At 43.1% G+C, this 22,172-nt stretch overlaps 1 protein-coding gene across 2 annotated transcripts in view; it reads right to left on the reverse strand.

Annotated features, from left to right (window-relative positions):
* Positions 1-22,172, reverse strand: part of EIF2B3 (eukaryotic translation initiation factor 2B subunit gamma) — a 124,711-nt gene that overhangs the window by 4,207 nt on the left and 98,332 nt on the right. For both annotated transcript variants that reach the window (XM_034651399.1, XM_034651392.1), the window contains exons 7-11: positions 19,310-19,437; positions 17,992-18,182; positions 15,928-16,005; positions 15,270-15,418; positions 1,313-1,416 (exon numbers count right to left, since the gene is read on the reverse strand). In XM_034651399.1, coding sequence (XP_034507290.1) covers positions 1,313-1,416; positions 15,270-15,418; positions 15,928-16,005; positions 17,992-18,182; positions 19,310-19,437 — 650 coding nt within the window. The remainder of the gene's footprint in view (positions 1-1,312; positions 1,417-15,269; positions 15,419-15,927; positions 16,006-17,991; positions 18,183-19,309; positions 19,438-22,172) is intronic.

Here is a 22,172-nt window from a genome sequence, read left to right on the forward strand (position 1 = left end):
TGGGTTAGGGAGTGTTGTGGCTGGTTTGATCTTCTATCCAGACCACTCGTACTTTCTCCACATCAGCAGTAAGGCTGTTGTGCTCATCGTTTGTGTGCTCACTACGGTAGCACTTTTAATTTTAAGAACTTTTCCTTTGAATTCACAAGTTGGCTGTTTGGTGCAAGATACCCAGCTTTCAGCCTATCTCAGCTTTTAACAGGCCTCCCTCACTTAAAACCTTAATCATTTCTAGCTTTTCATTTGAAGTGAGAGATGTGCAACTCTTTCTTTCACTTGAACACTTAGAGGTCATTGCAGGATTATTAACTGGCCTAATTTCATTTTTAAAAAATTTTAAAAAAGATTTATTTATTTGAGAGAGAGAGTGCAAGCATTAGTGCACAAGCTGAGGAAGGGGCAGAGGGCGAGGAATAAGCAAACTTTCCACTGAGCAGGGAGCCCAATGTGGGGCTCGATCCCAGGACCTTGGGATCATGACCTGAGCCGAAGGCAGATGCTTAACCGACTGAGCCACCCAGGTGCCACAACTGGCCTAATTTCAATATTGTCTCTCAGGGAATAGGGAGGCTGGAGGATAGGAAACAGGGGAATGACTGGTTGGTCGAGCAGTTAGAACACAAACAAAGTTTATCAGTGAAGTTTGTCATCTTATATGGATGCAGTTCATGGAGCCCCTGCCCCCCAATTACAATAGTAACATCAAAAATCACTGATCATAGATCACCATAACACATATGATAATAATGAGAAAATTTGAAATATTACAAGAATTACTAAAATGTGACACAGAGACATGAAGCAAGCAAATGTAGTTGGAAAAATGGCACCCACAGACTTGCTCAACACAAGGTTGCAACAAACCTTCAACTTGTAAAAGAAATACAGTATCTGTGAAGCACAATGAAACAAGGTACAGAGCAGGGTGAGCTAACTCCACAGCTCACAGCATCACCTCTAAGAGAATAGCTCTGAGTGAATGGCTTCTGAAGAAGCGGCTAACCTTTGTCCAGGCCAGGAACCTATGGGACTCCCTCTCTTAAACATCAGGTGAGACAAGNCAATTTTTGATAATAAGGCCGCATACATTTATGAGCTTATCTGTAAGATACATCCCTAAAAATGGAACCATTAAGTCAAAGTTAAAAGGTTTGACAATGATGTCAATTCCCCTCCAAAGATGGCTTTATCGATTCATGTTCTCACCCACACAGTATGCATGTGTTTGTTCCCTAATTGTCACCAGCACCGAGCACCATCTGTACTACCGTGCCAGGTAAAAAATGGCATCTGTGATTGTAATTTGGTTTACCTTTGGCTTCAATCCTCTGGCCACTTCCAATGAGGCAGTTCTTGATGTCCGCTCCCTTCTCGATCACAGCATTATTGCAGATAACGCTGCCCTGGATGTTGCTTCTGTAACACAGTAGCCAAATTAAAGAATGCCCATGGCTCTCATCACCATCCTCACCACTACGGGCTGGGGTTCCGGCTCCTCCACAGCTAGGAATAGCTGCTCCATCCAGTTAATGGGGATAAACCTCAGTTTNCTACATACCTCAGTTTATCACGGGGAGACAGAATGACTCAGCTGGGCCAAGGGTAGACCTGGCTTTAGTGAAGTCCAGAGTGTGGATATGCTCATAATGATCTTTCCCGCCAAGGCTTAAAAACAGCAGACCCTGTGACTTCGGTTCTTTAGGCACCCCAGACCTGGAGGTCTAAATTCCACCCAATCTCTCCTTATTTGGTCTGGGGGGTGGAAGCTGGCACTAGTCCCTGGACTGACCCATCACTCTGCTTCTCATCTGGGAATGTATCACAAATTTCATTTAAGGCTTAGATATCCTATGAGTCTTCCTAGATCAGCTATGGAAACAATAGGTGCCCACAGCTCTCACTACAGACTCTGGTTAATCAAAACTAAACTCATTTAGAAAACAAAAAATCAAAACCAAAACCCAATGTTTTTAAAACTGGCTGCATGCCACATCAAAGACTACCCAGATCCTAATGCCACTTACTCAAGGGTAGCACCTCTTGCTCTTAGCATTTGAATGTGTTTAAAGGGCATCTTTCTGATTCCTGAAGACCGGTGGATGAAAAGAAAGGTCCTTTCGAAAATCTTCACTAGCACACATTGCCTACCGACTCTATGCTAGATAATGTGCAAATAAATACTCTATGTACATTAGAGGAGTGACTTACAAATCTAGCCATTTAATCAGAAAAATCACCTGGGCAGTGTAAGAAATAACAAACAAAACCACCCACATTGTCCTGGCTTCCATCAACCTTTCTGGTAGGTCTGAGCTGGGGGCTTCATATATTTAATTAGAAAAAAAGAGCTTCCTAGATGATTCTGGGAGTATCATTTTTGCCTCTGATGCAGTAAAAATAACAACCACATTTTACAGATGAGGTAACGGATTTGGGGAATTTAAACCATTTGCCCCAAACCACATAATTGCCAAGTAGCAGATTCAAATCTAGGTCTGCCCGACTTCAGAATCCATACATTTAATCATAATGCCATATAAAGAAATCAAAGGGGGGCGCCTGGGTGGCATAGCGGTTAAGCGTCTGCCTTTGGCTCAGGGCGTGATCCCGGCGTTGTGGGATCGAGCCCCACATCAGGCTCCTCTGCTATGAGCCTGCTTCTTCCTCTCCCGCTCCCCCTGCTTGTGTTCCCTCTCTCGCTGGCTGTCTCTATCTCTGTCAAATAAATAAATAAAATCTTTAAAAAAAATAAAAATAAAAAANAAAAAAAAGAAATCAAAGGAACAAAAGGCTGGAGGAAGCTGCTTGGAACTGCCAAGTTGCTTTTCTGAGCCAAATGGCTCTGTGGAAGGAAGGAGTCTGCCCTAAAAGGGGAATATTCACTACCCCAAAGAGTCAGAAGTGGGCAGCTAGAGAGGAGAAGGAAGGTGAGTGGGAAGGGTGTGAGCATCCATTTAAACAAAACAGAACAAAACAAAACAAAACAAAACAAAACAAAACAAAACACCAATTAAGGAAAAATTCTCAGGCAACCCAGGAGGCATGGGGGATGGGGAGGAGGACATTCCAAAGACTGAAACTATTAATGCACAGTCCATTAAAAAAGATTCTTCCCAAATGCTGAAACTTTAGTAAAATGCAGAAAAGGAATTCTAGCCTGTTATGGCATTCCAGCATTTTCTTTATCTCTGTTCTTCTGGAAGGTTAAGCCGGTCAGAAAGCAGCAAAAAGCAAAAGCCACAGCACCTCTGTGGTGTGGGCTAGAGATAGGAAGACGGTATTAGTTTGTTTTTTGGCTCAAAGTCAGAATACACTAAAAAAAAATTGGGATACACAGTGGGTGGGCATTAAGGGACCTTCCAGAACTTTCCAACTTGCCTCATGCTTTAGGCAAAGCAGTTCAGTTAGCAGTTAGAGTGGTTCCTGCTTCTTGATGAAAATTCCCCCAAAAGAGTAGTAAGGAAGTATAGAAAGCCTCAGAAACAGGCTCCTGGGACAAAGCAGGCTTACAATTGGCTACTAGTTTGTCACTGAAAAGCCTCCTTTCTTTTTCCAGAGTGGGAGTGGGAGGATACTTCCGGCTCAGTAGTTTAAGAGCCTGAGAATGCATGCTCTGGAGCTAGGGAAGGGGTAAACATAGTCGGCACACAAGAAACAGCCAAGAGGAATTCAAGCGGCCATAATTAGAGACTACTACATGGCTATTTTGGAATTTGGGATATAAGTGGGAACCATTTCTGGAAGGAAGAGGCTAGACTGACTGAGGTCAGATTTCCATAGCAATAAGTAGCCTGGGTTCTCCTTATGTCCAGCCCATCTGATGGAGGTGTTCAGGAACCTCGTCTCATCTAGTTAATGTGTAACTCCCTATGAGACCCATAAACTACAGACCCATGTGGAATCTGCAGATGTGATGGGGCCAAAGTGGGTTGACTGAAGAGGAGTTGGGGGCTCTCCTGAAGCTCTTGGTCAGTGGATCTGTGGGAGGCTTTGAGACGAACACCTGCCAAATGCTTAGTGAGTGTGAAACTCTTTTCTGCCATTTGTTTCATTGTTTCCTATTACCATAGCAGGTCACAAGTCACCTCTATTAACAAGGCTGAGGTATTCTGGAAAAATGTCAAGCCAATATAGCCTTCCGTCTGTCCAGAAAGAAATTCCAAGATTAAGGATTTTACTGGAAGTGTGTGTGTGTGCGTGTGCTCACGCTGGAGAGGAAGGACTGATACTACCATGTCAAATAAGCCCTCTCTAAGTTGCCAACCTACAGTAACGGCTTTGGTTTTTCTGCTCAGTGCATAGAGCAGAGCGGAGGGGACTTCCTCTACAGTTCAAGAAGAGAACTGGCCCAGTGCCAAAACGACGGTTTGTGTAATGTAGTTATAACTCTTAGCTTGGTACTAAGGACTCTGCTGTGCTAATACCTGCTTGTGTTTTCTAAGAAGCCGTTGAGAGATGGCTAAGATTAATGGGGTTTTGGTCCTCATTTCTACTAGGTGGGGATTAAATTATTTGAGGGGGGAGGAGCAAAGGAAGAGGGCGAGAGACTCTTAACCATGTTTCAAGGCCAGCTCATTCACAACCCTGAGATCATGACTTGAGCCAAAATCAAGAGTCAGATGCTTAACTGACTGAGCCACCCAGGCGCCCCTTGGTGTGGTTAAATTTTAAGGAAAACTGCAGCTTTGGGAAATTACCCTGAAAATCCTAATGCTTCAGTGGAGAAGAGACCATGAGAAAAACACAGAGGTCTCAGTAAGATCTGTAGATCCACTGCATGGCCAGGTATACTATGCCACACCACGTCGTGGCCTATGACGTAAGGAAGAAGCCCTGGGGGTGCCTGGGTGGCTCAGTAGGTTAAGTGTCTACTTCCAGCTCAGGTCATAATCCCAGAGCCCCACGTCAGGCTCCCTGCTGAGCAGGGAGCATGCTTATCTCTCTCCCTCTGCCCCTCCCCCCTACTCTCTCTCTCTCTCTTTTTTTAAAGATTTTATTTATTTATTCGACAGAGATAGAGACAGCCAGCGAGAGAGGGAACACAAGCAGGGGGAGTGGGAGAGGAAGAAGCAGGCTCATAGCAGAAGAGCCTGATGTGGGGCTCGATCCCATAACGCTGGGATCACGCCCTGAGCCGAAGGCAGACGCTTAACCGCTGTGCCACCCAGGCGCCCCTCCCCCTACTCTCTCTTAAATAAATACATAAAATCTTAAAAAAAAAAAAAAAAAAAAAAAAGAAAAAAAAAAAAAAGGAAGGCGCCCTGGCCTGGGAAGCAAAAGGTCCTCCGAATTCTAGTTGCTCTTCTGGCTTTGGTTAGAACTTTCTTCAGTTTATTACAGAAGGAAAGAGAACTCACATAACTCTGATGTCGAATATTTCTCAGTCATTACACAAAGCATTTTATGTTCATTATGTAATTTAATCCTTTTGGCAAGCCTGCAGGGATGGTGGTATTTATTCTAATTTTTACAGAGAAATTTGAGGCTCACAGAGGTTAATAAGCATTATGCCCAAGCGTACATAGTGGTAAGTGACTCTCCATTGTGTGAGGGGCTTGGACTCAGCTGGTGACTGGGCAGTATTTGGCAAAGAGCCATGAAACCTTTCAGTAACTCTGAGCACAGGTACGTTCTTTTCTGGAGAGAAGTTGGTAGGCTTTCTAAACTTACTCATAACCTTGGGTGAGAAAAAAGTATGAAACTGGAGATACATGTAGTTTTTCTAGGTATATGACTAAAGGCCTACTTTAGGCCAGCTCTCTACTTCAGCCCAAAGATTATGGTTGAGTCACCTGCATTTCCCCAGAGGCAAGAGCCTCCTAACCTTAGCCCAACAGGTCCTTGTCCAGGAGTCCCTCTAGATGAAGAACCACGTATTATTTTTAATGAAATATTTCAGGCACAGAAAAAAGTCTATATTAGCAGACGATATACAGTATTGTTTTCCATTTTTTAAAATTTTATATAAATGCTATAATTCTCTATGTTTCCCTCTGCAACTTGGTTTTTCCTCCTTCTTCATCATTATTTGTGATATTTATCCCTGTTAATTCATGTAATGAGACATAATGCTTGAAGAGATATTTCACCTTCTGGTCTCTGATCAGTCTTGCTCCTGGTCCTCTAGATGAAAATGCATTGGCTTCAGTGAACAGGCTGAAAATTTCCTCCCTTTAGTTCCATGTGCCTCCCTTCCCTATATCAAGGTTTAGTGGTGAGAAATGTCTCCCTCCTAAGAAATCTAAGTCCTTCTATTCCCTAAAGAGAAGCTAAGAAAAAGAAGGGTTTGGAGGAAATCAAAGTAATGAAGTAAAACCTCAAAGAATTAAGCTGTAATATTCTCCATCTAAGAAAACAGGTTTAGCACGGGGCAAGGAATGAGTCAAAAGTCCTGAGGAGCCCTTTTAAGTCCAGGGGATCTTTCCAAAGTTTCATAATTTGGTATTTTCAAGAGTGTTACTGAAGAAACATGGACAAAATTCTCCTAATAATCATGGTCCTTTTGCAACTCTAATTACCACAGACTTAATTTCATGTTTAAGGGAATTCACTTTTATACTCAACCAACCCATTAATCAATATTTTGTTTCATTTCTTACTTGGCTATATTCTGTCTTCAAGTAGAGTTTTCCAGAGGGTTTATGGGTGACACATCTCCTGAGCCCCTGGAGTATTTCTTTTCTTTTCTTTTTTTTTTTTTAAAGATTTTATTTATTTATTTGACAGAGATAGAGACAGCCAGCGAGAGAGGGAACACAAGCAGGTGGAGTGGGAGAGGAAGAAGCAGGCTCATAGCAGAGGAGCCTGATGTGGGGCTCGATCCCATAACGCTGGGATCACGCCCTGAGCCGAAGGCAGACGCTTAACCGCTGTGCCACCCAGGCGCCCCCCCCTGGAGTATTTCTGATGATTTTATATTTCAACCATAACTTGACTAGCCATGGGATTCTTAGGTCACAGTCGTTTTCCCTCCAAATTTTCTAAATGTTGTTTTACTCCTAAACGGTTGCCTTAAATGTTATCCAGAAAAGTCTGAGGCCAGCCCTCTTAATGTGCTTCAATGGTTTTTTCTTTCAGTTTATGTGCCTTGAGATTTTGCAAAACAGATGTTTGTCAATTCTTTGGTTTACCCGTGCCCTTATTCCTTATGCTGGTCAAATCTTGGTGTTCTCTTTGGATTTGATCTACTTTCCATTGTGTCTGGCAGATATTCTTCAGTCTGTGTAAAGATATGTGGTATTATCTAGTTTTATTATAGATAAAGTTTCCTTTTCTGGTTTTGCTTGTATGTTTTTATTTTGGTGAGTTTTAAGGAGTGAAGCACTCCACCATTTTTTCTAGAAGTATACACGGCTCTCTTGACAGATACTCAGCCAATTAGAGTAGGGGAGGTTAAATCAGGGATTCTTATTTTTCTTTCAGTAAATACTTGTAAGATATCTAGTATATAAAAAGTACAGTATTAGGCATTAATAGACACAGAAGTTTAGGAGAACTATTTCTGTATTCAAGGAATCTATGGTCTAGTTGAGAAAAAAAGAAAGATGCACTAAATGGCACATGAGCATACATCAAGTGTTATGGGTGCACAGGGAAGACAGAGGTGGGGAAAATAATTTCTGGCTAGGACAATTCAAGAAGGCTGCATGGAGGAGTTGGAATATGTATTGGACCTTGAAAGATGAGTAGGAGGATTTCTTCAGGTAAAGATCTCTAGAAAGAGGCAGTTCAGGCAGAGTGAATGTCAGGAATAAAGAGGAGTAGAAAAGTAAGGGACCCAGTGAGCAGGGCAGTCAGTTGAGTGTAGGTGAAGGGGACGCTCAGGGTAGCACTGAGAAGCAGTAATATATTGTTTGGCTCTGACAGTTGGCACTTGCTGCCTACAGAAAGCGCAGGAAATCTAGGTGACAAATTTGGCTCCCTGGCCTGCCTGCCTGCATGTGAAAGAGTTACCTTACACTGCTGCTTGGGTCATTCACTGTGGGCTAGAAGGAGATGCAGGAGATGTGTTCAGGACCAGAAAGCCAAAGATACAGAACACAGACCTGACACTGAAGCCTTGACAATGAAATTTTCACTAGACTTTGAATTCCTGGGCATCAGCTGTCACAGAACTTGGAATTTCTACCAGAAACTGGAAATGAGAAAGACAGGCAGGAGCCTTCTCTGCACAGTCTCGCCTACACTTTCCCCAAGGTGGTCCTATTAGCATCCCTCAAGCCCTGAGGACCTTGGGCAGATGTCCAAGCCACTGTCCAGAAAGCCTCGGCAGGGGCGCCTGGGTGGCACAGCGGTTAAGCGTCTGCCTTCGGCTCAGGGCGTGATCCCGGCGTTGTGGGATCAAGCCCCGCATCAGGCTCCTCCGCTATGAGCCTGCTTCTTCCTCTCCCACTCCCCCTGCTTGTGTTCCCTCTCTCGCTGGCTGTCTCTATCTCTGTCAAATAAATAAATAAAATCTTAAAAAAAAAAAGAAAAAAAAGAAAAAAAAAAAAAAAGAAAGCCTCGGCAGCTCACCACTGCTGGCAGAGACAAGCAAGCCTAGGATATGAGAAACTCCCTTCTGGATAAATTCATGCTCCTACTCTACCATTCAGTTCAGATGTAACAGCAGCAGGGTAATAAAGTCTCACGCGACTGCAATTTAATTACTTTTCCCAAATCTACCATAAGTAATTAAAACTAAATGACCTGAAAATAATGGGAAAAGGTTCATATGGGATGCAGGGTGTCTGATCTTATCACCAGGAGCTAAGCTGCCAGACTGGGTAATCTCTAATGGCCTCCCTAGTCATTAGCCCCATGTGGCCTGCCTAAAGCTCTCCCTCAACTTTTTTAGTCGAAAAAATAGCAGCTACCACCATCTAAACCTTCATTGTTTCCCTAGCTTATGAGGCTATCTGAGATTATACCTCCTCTAAAACAGCGACTGACTCCAGCATATTACGCTAGGCGTTCTCTATGAACTTCTGTCATATGAGCAAGCTGGGGTCTCTTCGAGCCTTGGTTCCTTACCAAGCCTCTTCATGTCAATTCAGGACACCAACACTGGACTTTAAAGAGGTGCCAGAGAGCTGTTCCTTTGTCTGCCGGCCCACAGGAGGGGAGGGTGAGGTCACTAATTAGAACAAATGGGAAAGTCATGGCATTGTCTTCCCTGGAAGGTCTGAGGCAACATGAGACAGAGTGGAAGTTACAAAGCCTCATGAGCTACTCTGGAATTAGGTGATCAAATGGATAAAGGCAAGTGTGGTTCTGGTTTCGAGAGAATGGTGATGCTGGTGGTCTCATGCATGAATCCGGAATGGGACACAGAGTAGCAAGGGTGCAATGAGAAGAAAGTCTGGAATTCCATACTCTGCTCATCTGTAAAAATGGAGAAGTTGAGCCAGGTGACTTCTGAGGCCCTTTCTCACTAACAGTCCAGGACTCAGTGTTGCAGCTTGATCGTGAAAAACCTGGAAGTTCAAACTTTATCCTGAAGGTAGGGAGAAGTCTTCAAAAAAGGTTTTTGAATAGAACAGGGACATGATCAGAGCTATCCTTTAGGAAGACAACACTGGCAACATGCCATCTCTGTGAAATGAGATAAATGATAAATGATGATGAGGATGATAAACAAATGACCGCTAACATTCTAAGTCCAAGCACTGTTCTAGTGCTTTATGTCTATTAACTTAGTACTCCCAATAAACCTATGAGGTAGTTTAGTTTTCACCCCATTTTACAGTTAGAGAATCATGCACAAAGGCGTAAAGTTAATTCCTTAGGTGACCAGTAAGTGACAGATCCGGATTCTGTCTGGCAGTCTGACTCCAAAGTTCATGTTTTAATCCATAAGAGGAATGACAGAGGGGCAGATTTGGAAGAATAAGAGAAATAGAGACAGCAAAGTAAGTTAGAGAACACCACAATGGTTCAGGAGGAGGTCTCTGGGTCTGACCTCTTCTTCTAACCTCTAGTCACAAACTGGCTACTGGACACCTTCACATACTTGGATGCCTGGCAGCTACTTCCAACTTCACGTGCCCCACACAGGCCTTTCCCCCCACAATCTGCACCTCCCTCATCGTTCGTCATCTCACTGAGTACACCACCACCTACCCCGTTTCCCCAACTAGAAACCCGGGCTTCACCTACCAACTGTCCTCTCCTTTACCCCTTAGATTCCTTCCTTGCCCTTCCCTTGTCGGTCTCCTTAGATTCCTTTTCTTATGTCTAAAATTGTTGATGTTCCCCATGGTTTTGTCTTGGTTTCTTTTGTTTTAAGGCCACACAATCTTCCTGGGTGATCTCCTTTACTCCCACAGCTTCGGGTACCACTCTGTGCCCACCACTCTCCCAAACCTGTGCTTCGAACACAGGTTTCTTTCCTGAGCTCCAGTCGTGCACATCAAATCCTGCATGTCAAGGCCGCCGGCCAGGAACTCAACTTATCCCAAACGGAACTCATCATTTCCCTGCCTCCCACCCTGCAAATCCTCTGCTGATTTCTATCTTAGTGAATAGCACACCAGAAACCTTATTGCTTAAGCAAGAAATCTGGAAGTTTTCCCTAATTTCTCTTTCACCTCACATATCCAGGCAATCACCATGCTTTATAGTTTTTAATCACCTTATTATTTCTCTTCCCTATTGCCACTGCTACTGCCTTAATTTAGGACTTCTATTTTGCAAGGATTCTTTCAGTAGTCCTGCCTCCATGTTTACCCTCCTCACATCACCCTCTACAGTGTAGCCAAAATGATCTTCATAAAATATGGATTTAATTATGTTGTTCCTTTCCTTTAAACTCTTAAATTACTGTTACCTATTAAACGTTTTAGGGGATAGTCCATGATTTGGCCCTTGGCCATCTGTATAGTCTTGTCTTCTGTCTATCCATTCTTTGAATTCTGTATTCTGGTTATTATGAATTATTTACCATTCGTTCATATAACAAATATTTACTGAGTTCCTGTAGGCTCTCTAACAGTAAAACAGAAAGTTAAGGTACTTATATTCTCAAACTAACATTTACTTGTGAGAGACAGGTAAACAAGATAAGGCCAGACAGTGATAACGCTAGGAAGGAAATAAAACAGGTTGATGTAATGGAGAGTATTGGGATAGATTGCTGCTGCTGCTGCTTCTTCTTTTTTAAATATTTGTTTATTTATTTTAGAGAGAGAGTGTGTGTGCATACCCGCAGGAAAGAGGCGCAGAGGGAGAGGGAGAGAATCTTAAGCAGACTCTGCAGCGGAGCACAGAGCCTAACACGGGGCTCGACCTCATGACCTGAGCCAAAACCGAGAATGAGATGCTAAACTGACTAAGTCACTCAGGCATTCTGGGACAGATTATATCTGATAGGGTAGTCAGTGAAGCCTCTTCTTAAATGATGAAATTCAAGCTAAGATCAAAATGAAGACAGGTGTCTGGAAAAAGCTATGCTCTCTCACACTCTTGATGTATCTAGAACATTTCTTTCTCCAGCCTGGTGGCTCTAATCATCTTCCAAGATTCAGATCAAGAGTCATTTCCTTAATTCTTTCCTGACCCTTTTCTCCTTCGTGACTATATGGATTTCTACCATAGCACTCATGCTCAGTGTCAGCATCCAGTGGGTCTTTGTGTTTGGCAAAAGAGTGAAATACTTGAGACGCGTCTCTACCATCAGTGATGTGCTGGAGCCAGACTGTTCTGCTTGGGAGAGCTGACTGTTAGCATCTATTCCCAACTCAGTGTTTGCTGATACCATTGGCCACAGTGGGAGAATTTACACTATGGATATTGGCAAATGTTATAAATCAGACCACTTATTTTTTCCCTTTGGAGAGCGGGTTGTTAATAATTTATCAGCATAGCACTGGTAGCAGTGTACCATAAAATTCTGACCTTTTGTTGGCAATTAAATTTATATATGCATGTATATATCTTTTCTTAACTTATTTGAGAGACAGAGAAAATTTAGAAAGAGAGAGGGAGAAGCAGACTCCTTGCTGAGTGGGGAGCCTGATGTAGGGCTCAATCCTAGGACCCTGAGCTCATGATCTGAGCCAGTCAGATGCTTCACCAACTGAGCCACCCAGGCGCCCCAATGAATGTATATATCTTAAAACAAATCTTTCTGAAGGTTTTATTATGAAAAACAGCAGTCTTCTGTTCCCCCTACTCATTTCCTTCTTCCCAGAGACAACTCTGTTTTATTTTTTAAAATATTTTATTTATTTGAGAAAGAGAGAAAGCACGAGCAGGGGGAGGAGCAGAGGGAGAAGCAGGCTCCCCACTGAGCAAGGAGTCTGACTTGGGGATTGATCCCAGACCCTGGGATCATGACCCGAGCCAAAGACAGACACTTAACTGACTGAGCCACCCAGGTGCACCCCTCCCCCACAGCCCGAGACAACTTTTGGACTTCTTTTTGCTGAGTATTTCAGTATTTACCTCCCTATCTTGACATAATAACATGCTTATATTACTACTTCTTGATTTTTTAGTTTTAGGCATTATCAATAGACTTCCCACAATGGAAGACGAGGATTTAGCTTCCCTTTCTCCCCCTGCTCCGTCTTTCCCTTCCTATCCCTCATCCTTTCAATATTGTTACAGCATAATTTTGGTCTATAGTATTTATTATGATGACATAAATTCTATTTCACAGTCAAGTTAACATAGTGAACTGTGATGCCTTTTCCTTTCGTGTACAACTTTTTTTTTTTTTAAAGATTTTATTTATTTATTCGACAGAGATAGAGACAGCCTGCGAGAGAGGGAACACAAGCAGGGGGAGTGGGAGAGGAAGAAGCAGGCTCATTGAGGAGGAGCCTGATGGGGCTCGATCCCATAACGCCAGGATCATGCCCTGAGCCGAAGGCAGACGCTTAACCACTGTGCCACCCAGGCGCCCCTCGTGTACAACTTTTTAAACAGAGTTTATAATTGTTTTGTTTTTGTTAGATAGTCTTCTATGCTATTACTAACTCAACGCGAACTTTAGCCAGTTGTCTAAATCTTTCAAGATGTTTATATGCATCTGGTATTTTATCACTTTCATCTTCCTGAGTAAGTGCTTTGTGGATTCCACTCTGGGCTAACTGCTCCCCTTAAGCTTCATGCAGTTGTTCATAAAGCTGTCATCCTTGGATCTGCCTTCAGTATCGTCCTATGGATACTTTCTGCTTTTTTAGAGTTGGATCTCTTGTATCTTACCTCTTTGGTTTATGCTTCATTTTGGTGGAACACATCTAAAAAAGTTTTTGAGACTTTTCCATGGTCACACTTAACACTTTGCTTGGGTGTAGAATTCTAGGTTGAAATTAGCTTTCCTTCAGAATTTTGAAGGCGTTGCTCTATTATCTTCTAGTTTCCATTGTTGCTACTGTTAAGTCCAAAACAAAGCCATTCTGGTTCCTGATTGATTGTATGGGACCTATTATTTTCTCTTTGTTAAGTTTGTAGCGCCCTTTATTCTCCAGTGTTCTGAAATTTCAAAATGATGGAGGTTTATTGTTACCCATTGTACTGTGCACTTAGTAGGCCTTTTCATTCTGTAAATTCATCTCTCTCAGTTGTGAGACATTTTCCTATATTATTTCTTAAATAATTTCCTCTTCTGATATGTGAACTTTCTTTTTTTACAGAACTCTTATTCAGATGTTAAACATCCTGAACCCGTCCTCCCATTTCCTTATCTTTTCTCTTTTCTATGTTCCATCTCTTTATCTCTTTGCTCTACTTTCTGGGAAATGTGACATTTATCTTACAGTTCTTTTATTGGGGTTTTCCTTTTGTTATCATAGTTTTAATTTCCCAGAGCTCTTTTTTTGTTCTTTGAAATAACAGGTTGTTTGAAAGTATTTTTCTCTCCCTGCAGAGTCTCTGTTTCTTCTAAGTAGCTTTTTTCTAACTGTTTGATTTGTGGATCTTTCATGATAGGCTTCCTTTAGATCTCTGGTAATCTTTGATTATCTCTTCATCTTTAGGGGAGGATTCTAAAAAAGCTGACTGGAAGCTTTAAGCACATGAATGGAATTTGTCATCCATAATTTTCACTGCCGGGTGATTTGAATGGGCTGTTAGAAATCTCTGACCTAAATAAATTCAGGTTTTTCTTCTTGGGCTGGTCAGAATCTCCAGAGAATATTCTTCCGAACTCCTGACTGAAGACTTTATGCCTGGTTGTCAAAGTTTGGGAATCATGGGAAGTGGGCTTGGGGGAGGACAGATCTTAGTGGCCAATATCCCTATGGTCTCCAACCTTCCTGGTTTTTAATTACAGTACTTCCTCCCTCAATCCTGTCTATTATCTTTCATGAGTCACTCTTCCTAAAGAGCAAAGGCTTAACCTCTCCCCCAACCCCTCCTCACTGGCAGCTAGGAAAGGTAGTTCAGCCTTCACTGAACTTGTAGTCTTCCTTATCCTTCTCTTCCAGTTGCTGGCATCAGAGCTAGAATTAAAGCTTTAGAATCAGCTTTTCAGGCTGATCCAGTCTAGTGTTTTTCAAAAGTTGTTTATAGGTCTGATTCACATCCTCGAGGAAGGACAAGTGCCTCTTCCCCACTGTATTGCAAACAACTGTGCTTATATCAGTTTTAAATATTGAGTTTCTACTAAGATTTATCTTAACAAAAAGTTCAGCTTCTAAAAAGTCTGAAGACCATTGCTTTGGTAATATCCTTCCTCTCTTCCACTGTCTATGCTTGGATTTTATATAGGAAAAATCTGAGGTCCATATAGAGGAATAATCTTATTAAATATCATTCAAGTCATCTTACTCCAAGTTCAGGTTGTTCATAAACCAAGATTTTAGGATACTCAAAAGTGTCTCAAAATGGGGGAGATTCTCCATAACTTGTAACAAAGAAGCTCTCCCTTAAAAATAGTATGTGGCTCAAATGACCACACCTCCTAGTCCTCTGCCTTCTTCAGGGCTGCTCTGGGACACGGAGAGAAGCAAGGTAACCCTCAGACATTGGTACAGTGTCATTCCCGCACTGCCAGTGGAACACTACGGTGGCCATTCCATCAAGCAGCATCTTGAAGCAAAAGAAGGCAGCCTCTCTCAGGACCACAACTGGAATAAGTGTGAGAAAGTTGCTGGAAATGCTTTCAGACACCATGTCTTTATGGAGCCAAAACCAAGGCCTCAAAGGGCCTACGCACTGTTCTTTCCTTCACCTTTCCTTTTCTTCCCCTCCTCAAGCTGAGCCCTTTTCTAGGCTGGACTGGCCCCCAAAACCTCCCAGAGATGCCAGGAACCCTGCCTCAAGTGGGCACAGGGGAAACATACCCTTCCTCCACGGTGACTGAGTTCATGAGAAGGCAACTGGTGACAGTCACTCTATTTCTTATGACACAGGATGAACCAATGACTGAGTGCTTAATGGATGACTTCTCTCCAACCTGTGTATCTGGCCCAATGAGGCTCTCACCTCCAATCTGGAAAAGGCAAATATAAAACTTTGTCTATCCATCTCAACCAACTGCAATCCAACCCCTCAGATCCCTTGAGTTGGGGTCTAATGCAATCTTCCCCCAGAGATACTTCAGCAGAGGGAGCATCATCAGTTTCTCAAGGCCACAAGGTCGCAAAATACCTCTGGGATCAACTCAACCGTACACACTCATGTATTTGTGTACAGATGTGCTCTCTTGAAGAGAATGCCCAAATCAGTGTAAGAAGAGGGACAGAGATGGAAAGCTCCTGTGTTGGAGTCCCAAGACCATAATGGATCTTCCTTACAGAATGTGTGTGCCTGGGGTCAGCACCTGCCCAGCTTCTTGAGTGTCTGGGCTAGAAGATGGTATTTTATAACCACAACCCAGTTGGGGATTTCTCTAGGACTAATGAGTTTCAGGGCTTGAGAACCCCAATCCATCTTCTCAAGGATATACCTCAGTGCACCTGGAGACTGCCCCATACCTGCCCTGCCCAAGGTAGCACTTACCAGGTGTTTGCTGACAATCTGGGCTGATGAATGAATCAGTGATTCTTCTGGACACAGAACAGACAGCAATTTGGGCACCTTGAGGAAAGAGGTTTGGTCATCAACGTTAAGACCAGAAAACACCTGAAAGCATCTTAGGTAGAACTCAATGCCCAGTTAGAGATGCAGGGAGTTTTCAGCCACAGCTTTCCTGCTTGGGTGAGGCAGGACAGGAGGCTACTATATTTCCCCTAGGACAAGGATGATATATGCAGTAAATGCTAGGTGTCTTCTCCTTAGTTTCCTAGCTGAGTATCTCCTCCCTGAAAGTAATGCCAAGTCCCTCAACTGGGAGGCACTGAGACAAGCCTTCAAGAGGCCTACCTGAGGGCAAGGAGCATTCTGGGTCCCGACCATAATCATCTCAGGTTCCTGCTCCTCTCTTAGACCAGTGTGGCCATGCCTAAAGTGTGGGTAGGAGCAATGTCAGACAAATTCTACAATCAGGACAGTTTCTGAGAAGGCATCCATGTTCTTCACCAGGCAAAATAAAAGGTTGAAGGTGTTCACACTATACTATTTCCAGTATGAGAAAACTGAAAAGGTTACAGATATGGAGACTTTGAGCTCTGGACCCATCAGGCAGGCACAGGTAGTATGCATATGTTATTCTCCAGCATGGACAGAATGCTGGTCAGAGCACTATGTGTGGTGGCCACACTGGCTGAGGGATACCGTGCCAGAACTGGCTACACTGGCAGTGTGAAAGCTAATCCCTCAGCCCTCATCCCTGGGATCTCCTTCCTTTGTTACACTTCAACTAAGGCCTTTCCGGCCTCTCTGCTGCACAGCACCTGCTGGCACTTCAGAGGGCACTTCCCTAGCTTCTGACTATCCATGGACCTGCTTTCAGACCAGGCTGACAGACTCTAGTCGTAGAACTGAAATTCTGACACTAAACTGGAGCTAACTTTACTGAGAACTGCCCTGCGTAAACATGGGACTAGTTATGATTTCTCATAGACTCTCTGGCTTAGATTCTCTTGGATCTATAACCAATCCAGGGTAAAGACAGCTTGAGGGCTGGGGCTAGGGCCACACCCACCTTACAGTGTGGGTCCTCAAGATTTCTGAGCCAGGTTTTCTTCAGGGACTATATTCCAATCCCGATTTTAAACAATATCTTTTATTCTACTTGACCTTCTCCCTTCACTCCCCCCTTCACTTAGACCTGCGCTGACAGTTTTCACAGAGTTCTACCAGAAACTATGCCAAGAGCTAATCTTTTCACCCTCTGATCTCCATTGCCCTTGCTACCCCAGTGTAGTTCCCTCGGTCACCTATCTTTTCCTCCTCTTGTCTCCTACTGCTCTGTTTCCTTTTCACGGTCTCATCATCCCTCCCCCCTAAAGCCTTCCCCCTGTGCCTGCTACACAATAAAGAGCTCCCCTGCAACCTCAGTCTCTTCACTGTTTTCTCACTCCTTCCCTTTTTAACTAAAACCTGGCCTATCTTTTAGAGCACTCCTTACCCTTTTAAGCTGCTCATTCTAAATATCTCACAAACCTTAGCGTTGAAAGGAGGGGTTAGCTCTCTGATGCTGTTTCCAGACACTTCCCTCTCACAGACACTCCTTCTTTGAGGTTCTACCACCTGACTATACTCTGTTCCTTTTCCTTCTTAGGAAAGCCTCCTCTCTGTGCCTATGTTTACTTCATCACAGTAATGATTACACAGTATTTATCTGCTTGCTTATATGAAGTACTGCAGATCTCCTCATGCCCAGCAGAACAGGAGAAAGCTGCCGAACTCCGAGGCCAAAAGTTAGCCTTCCTGGGGATCTTAGCCCTTCTTCGGAGCCATAGGGGCTCTACCTCTATGGACTAGGCCCACCGTTTCCCCTTTTGCTGTACCTGGGTATCCACCCCAATGGTATCCCCTGACATGGCAGGTCTTGCTCAACCTTGGGAATGAGAGGGATTCTGAACAAGTCCCTGGGTACTTAACAAAGAAATAAGACAAAAGGCTCAGTTTGTTTCTGGGACAGGAGCTCCCATGATTTCTCTTCTACACCCATCCTCTTACCTGTCTGTTTGCTTCCATGTAGAGGCCCAGGGTGTTTACTCGAGAGCAGAGCCCCTCTTTCATGATATGGACATAGCAGCGCAACTGTGGTTTGGACAAGTCTTCCCACCTGTCTCCTCGACAGATATTCCAGCAGGCATCATAGGGAGCAAAGGTCAGTGTATTGCCTTCTTTTATAAAACTGAAAATATCTTCAGAATAAACAGAGGAAATAGAGACTCAGTCACATTTTGAAAGAGGGTACAGCTCACGCCTCTCTCCTTGGGACTTACCCATGCGACAAGAACCCTGGGGAAATCCCATTAAAACCTTAAAGACTAAGTGAAATTCAAAGAGGCAACAGGCCTTCCTGAACATTTGAAATATTATATGATACAAAAATGCTTAAAAAAGAGGTCCTAAAAGCAAGTGTGACTAATAATCAAGTACTACTAGGGACAATAAAATAGAGGACTCTTGTAAATCATGACATAAAGTAAGCAAGGGTCCAGGCTTTAGCAACCAGCCACGTTGGCTTTGTGCTGCTAGCCTCTATTACCATATCTAGTAGTTGAGGATGACGGAAATAGTATAGGACTTGAAGCCAGAGTTATCTGGGCCCCAGTTTTTCAGTTCTTAAAACAACCATGTGAGACCTTTTATTGTATGATAAGAAAACTGGGGCTCAGGGGACTGAGTAACCTGCCTCAGGTCACACAGCTAATAAGAGGCAGAGTCAGATTTCAAACTGAGGTCTGTCTGATGCCAAGTCCCACTATCTTAACCATCATGCTATACTGCCTCCATTTATTCATTTGATAAATATATTTTTGGAACACCTACTATGAACCCAGGACTTGCCAGGGACTAGGCAGGGTTATGACAGCAAACAAGACAGACCTCTCCCCTACATCCTGGAAAGGAGATAGTCTGGTTGGCCTCTGGCTGAACTGTAATAGTATACTCCTTCACCTTTCTTCCCTTGACAGAAAAGGCTGAGTATAGTCAGGAGTGGGGCTGCCCAGAGCCTAGAGAATAGGGGAACTGAGAAGTGGGGGGCAGAGTTTACTCAAAACAGTCTAGTGAGAAACACAGCCAAACCAGGGCTATGAACCAGAGAATGGACTTAAGACACGATTAACCAATCCTTGAAGAGCACAGGGACAGAATGTGCTTGAGCAAGCCTACCCAGAGCTCAGGGAATGGTGCCAGCTACCCCGTCTTGCCTGACACTACCCTGTCTTGCCCGGTGGTTAGATAAAAAGCTGTTGCCTTGTTGGCTAGCTACTCTTTCCAGAGGTGCTGCACCCCTACCCTACTGCAGCAACCAAGCACTGACCTAAGGACTTCAGCTCCTTTTTCTTTAGATCCTCCTCTTTTTCTTCTTGTCCTTGTTGTGAGGAAGCTGAGGAGAACTGCTTTCTTATTAGGTATGGAATCAGTTCACTCCGGATGGAAGTGATTGACCTAGGAAGAAAGAGTGGTCAAATATGAGAAATCGGACTGTCTGGTTGCTATGGGATCAAAAACTCTGAATCCAAGGAAAAGCCAAATTCCTTCCTGTTGTGCCACCTTGGGACTGACAGATCAAACGTGGCCTGGATTTGGTAGTTCTGGAGAACTGGAAGATCTAAGTTCTCTATCAGCGTCAGGCTGGAGGTGGGAGGGTAGTGCACTAAATGTAAGAATTTATGCAGAAAAGCGTCTTTACAACATCCAATTTACACGTGTTTGTGTTTGTGAGTAAATTTTAACATGGTGCCTTGACTCTTAACTGGCAATAACCTATTTGAAGGAAGAATGCTCCAGTCTTGAAAAAAGCTATTTATTTTTTTTCCAAAGATTTATCTATTTATTTTAGAGAGAAAGAGAGGAGGGGCAGAGGGAGAGGGAGAGAATCTCAAGCAGACTCCCTGCTGAGGACAGAGCCCCACATGGGGCTCTCAATCCCAGGACCCTGAGATCATGACCCAAGCAGAAACCAAGAGTCAGACACTTAACTGACTGAACCACCCAGGTGCCCTGAAAAAAGTTGTTTAAAAACATTAAAAATTTTTCTCTATAAAGGACTTGCATATCTTCTGTTAGATTAATCCTAAGTATCTTACATTGTTTGTTGGTATTATAAACAGTGCCTTTTAAACAATTATTTTCTCCTTGTTGGTTTGTTGAAATTTAATTTACTCTGTATTTTAATCTTGTAGCTGATTGCCTTGCTAAACAATTTTACTAATTCTAATAATTTATCTGTACATTCTGACAATCATACCAACTATGAAAACAACACTTTTTTCCCCTTCCTTTCTAATCCCTATAACAGTGAAGAAGGGACCCAATCCTTAATACAGTGAGTATGATTTTGAAATAAAAGCACTGAAGGGGAAGAGACCAGCACAAGATTTTTAGTTTTCTCTCAAGCTGTGACTTTATCAGAATTTTACACCACTAATCAATTTATTTAGGATTTAACAAGCATCTATTAATATGCCAGTTACTGTGCTAGGCCGTGGAAATACACTGTTTCCAACTTCAAAGAATTCATAATCCAGTAGACAGTAGCCTGATCTAAGGAAGAGGGTAGAAGGAGAGGAGTCTCATCAAGTAGGCAAGGGAGACAAACCACAGAAGCCTTCTGTGGCAGTCTCCAGTCTGGACTGAGAAGCTAGTGGGGATTTTTAAGCAGGAAAGTGACATTTATCAGTTTTCTTTCTTTGTAAGATAATTCTGGTAGCAGTAGAAATAGGCCTGATAGAAGGAGAATGAAGACAGGGAGACCAGTTACATGATTCTTAAAGATGAGCTAATGCGGCCAGAGAGAGAGAGAGAGAGAGAGAGAGAGAGAGAGAGAGAGTGAGTTAATATATAAACAGCCCTATAAACCCGACTGCCGTTGCCTACTTCACGCCCCCTCCCCCACCCCATTCAAAGAAGTTCTGCAGGCTGACAGGGGACCACACAGATGGAGTGTTGATAGGAAGGCAAGACAGAGGCAGAGGCTGAGGAGGGTAAGCAAAATTATGAACCCTGGAGCTACACAGTTCATGGTTTTTGTCATTTTTAAAGGATCAAGTCAGACATCTTTGAAAAATTCTGTGTAAGCTGGAAGCTCTTGTATTGAATTTCAATGTGATTTTTCTCCTGATCCTTTGACGGAGATTAAAAATTTCCATATGAATACAAAGAATGAAACAACATTTATTCTTAGCTCTTTTTCTCCCCTTTTAATGCACCAAACCTGTGTGGGTAGCAAATGTTCCTTGGCCCCCTCTGGTGGAAAACAAGTCAGTTCCCTTTGAAGAAATGACAAAGCATGGACAGCTGGGAGATTTCAGAGCCATGATATTTACATTATGGGCCAAACAGAAACGTCACTGCAGAAGCAAGTAAACAAGCCTTGGCACACAGCCCCTAGGGGCAGAGTTCTTCAAGGAGATGAGACAGTGATTTAGAGAGGACATGAAGCAGTCCTGCCAGGTCCCACCTGCTTCTGCTGGCACTCAGCATCAGGTCAGTTCCCATAATGCAGTTAGCTCAGCAGCATTACAGAGGACAAAATTACTCTTCCTGCTTCCTACTCAGAGTAGAGGCAGCTCAATGCTATGCCAAGAAGTGGGATAGGCCACTGTGAACCTTTGTGAAGTCCTGACCTTGGGACTAAGATAAGCAGCTGGATCTACTGCCCTGGGCCTGGGCAACCTCACTTTCCCCCTTCCCTCTTATACACAGCCTTCCAGAAACACCTGCCTCATCTCATGAATTACATGCTTCCAAGAAATGAGAAATCACAAAGGAGAACAATAGATTTTGACTATTAGCTATAAACAAACAACTCTACCAAATTAAAGACAAAATAATTGCTATAAATAGGACAAAAGATTAATATCCTAAATAGATATGTGGTCAAAAAATATATATATATATATATATAANGATTAAAAAAAAAATTTCAGGGGTGCTTGGGTGGCTCAGTTGGTTAAGTGTCTGCCCTTTAGCTCGGGTCATGACCCCAGGGACCTGAGATAGAGCCTGACATCAGGCTCCCTGCTGAGCAGAGAGCCTGTTTCTCCTTCTGCCTGATGCTCTGCCTATTTGTGGTCTCTCTCTGTCAAATAAATTTTTTAAAAAAATCTTAAAAAAAAATAAAAAATGAGAAAAAAGTTATTTTTACAGCATGATTTCAAGTATATATATATATAATATAT

This window comes from Ailuropoda melanoleuca, chromosome 2, assembly GCF_002007445.2.
Source record: "Ailuropoda melanoleuca isolate Jingjing chromosome 2, ASM200744v2, whole genome shotgun sequence".
Classification (NCBI taxonomy): domain Eukaryota; kingdom Metazoa; phylum Chordata; class Mammalia; order Carnivora; family Ursidae; genus Ailuropoda; species Ailuropoda melanoleuca.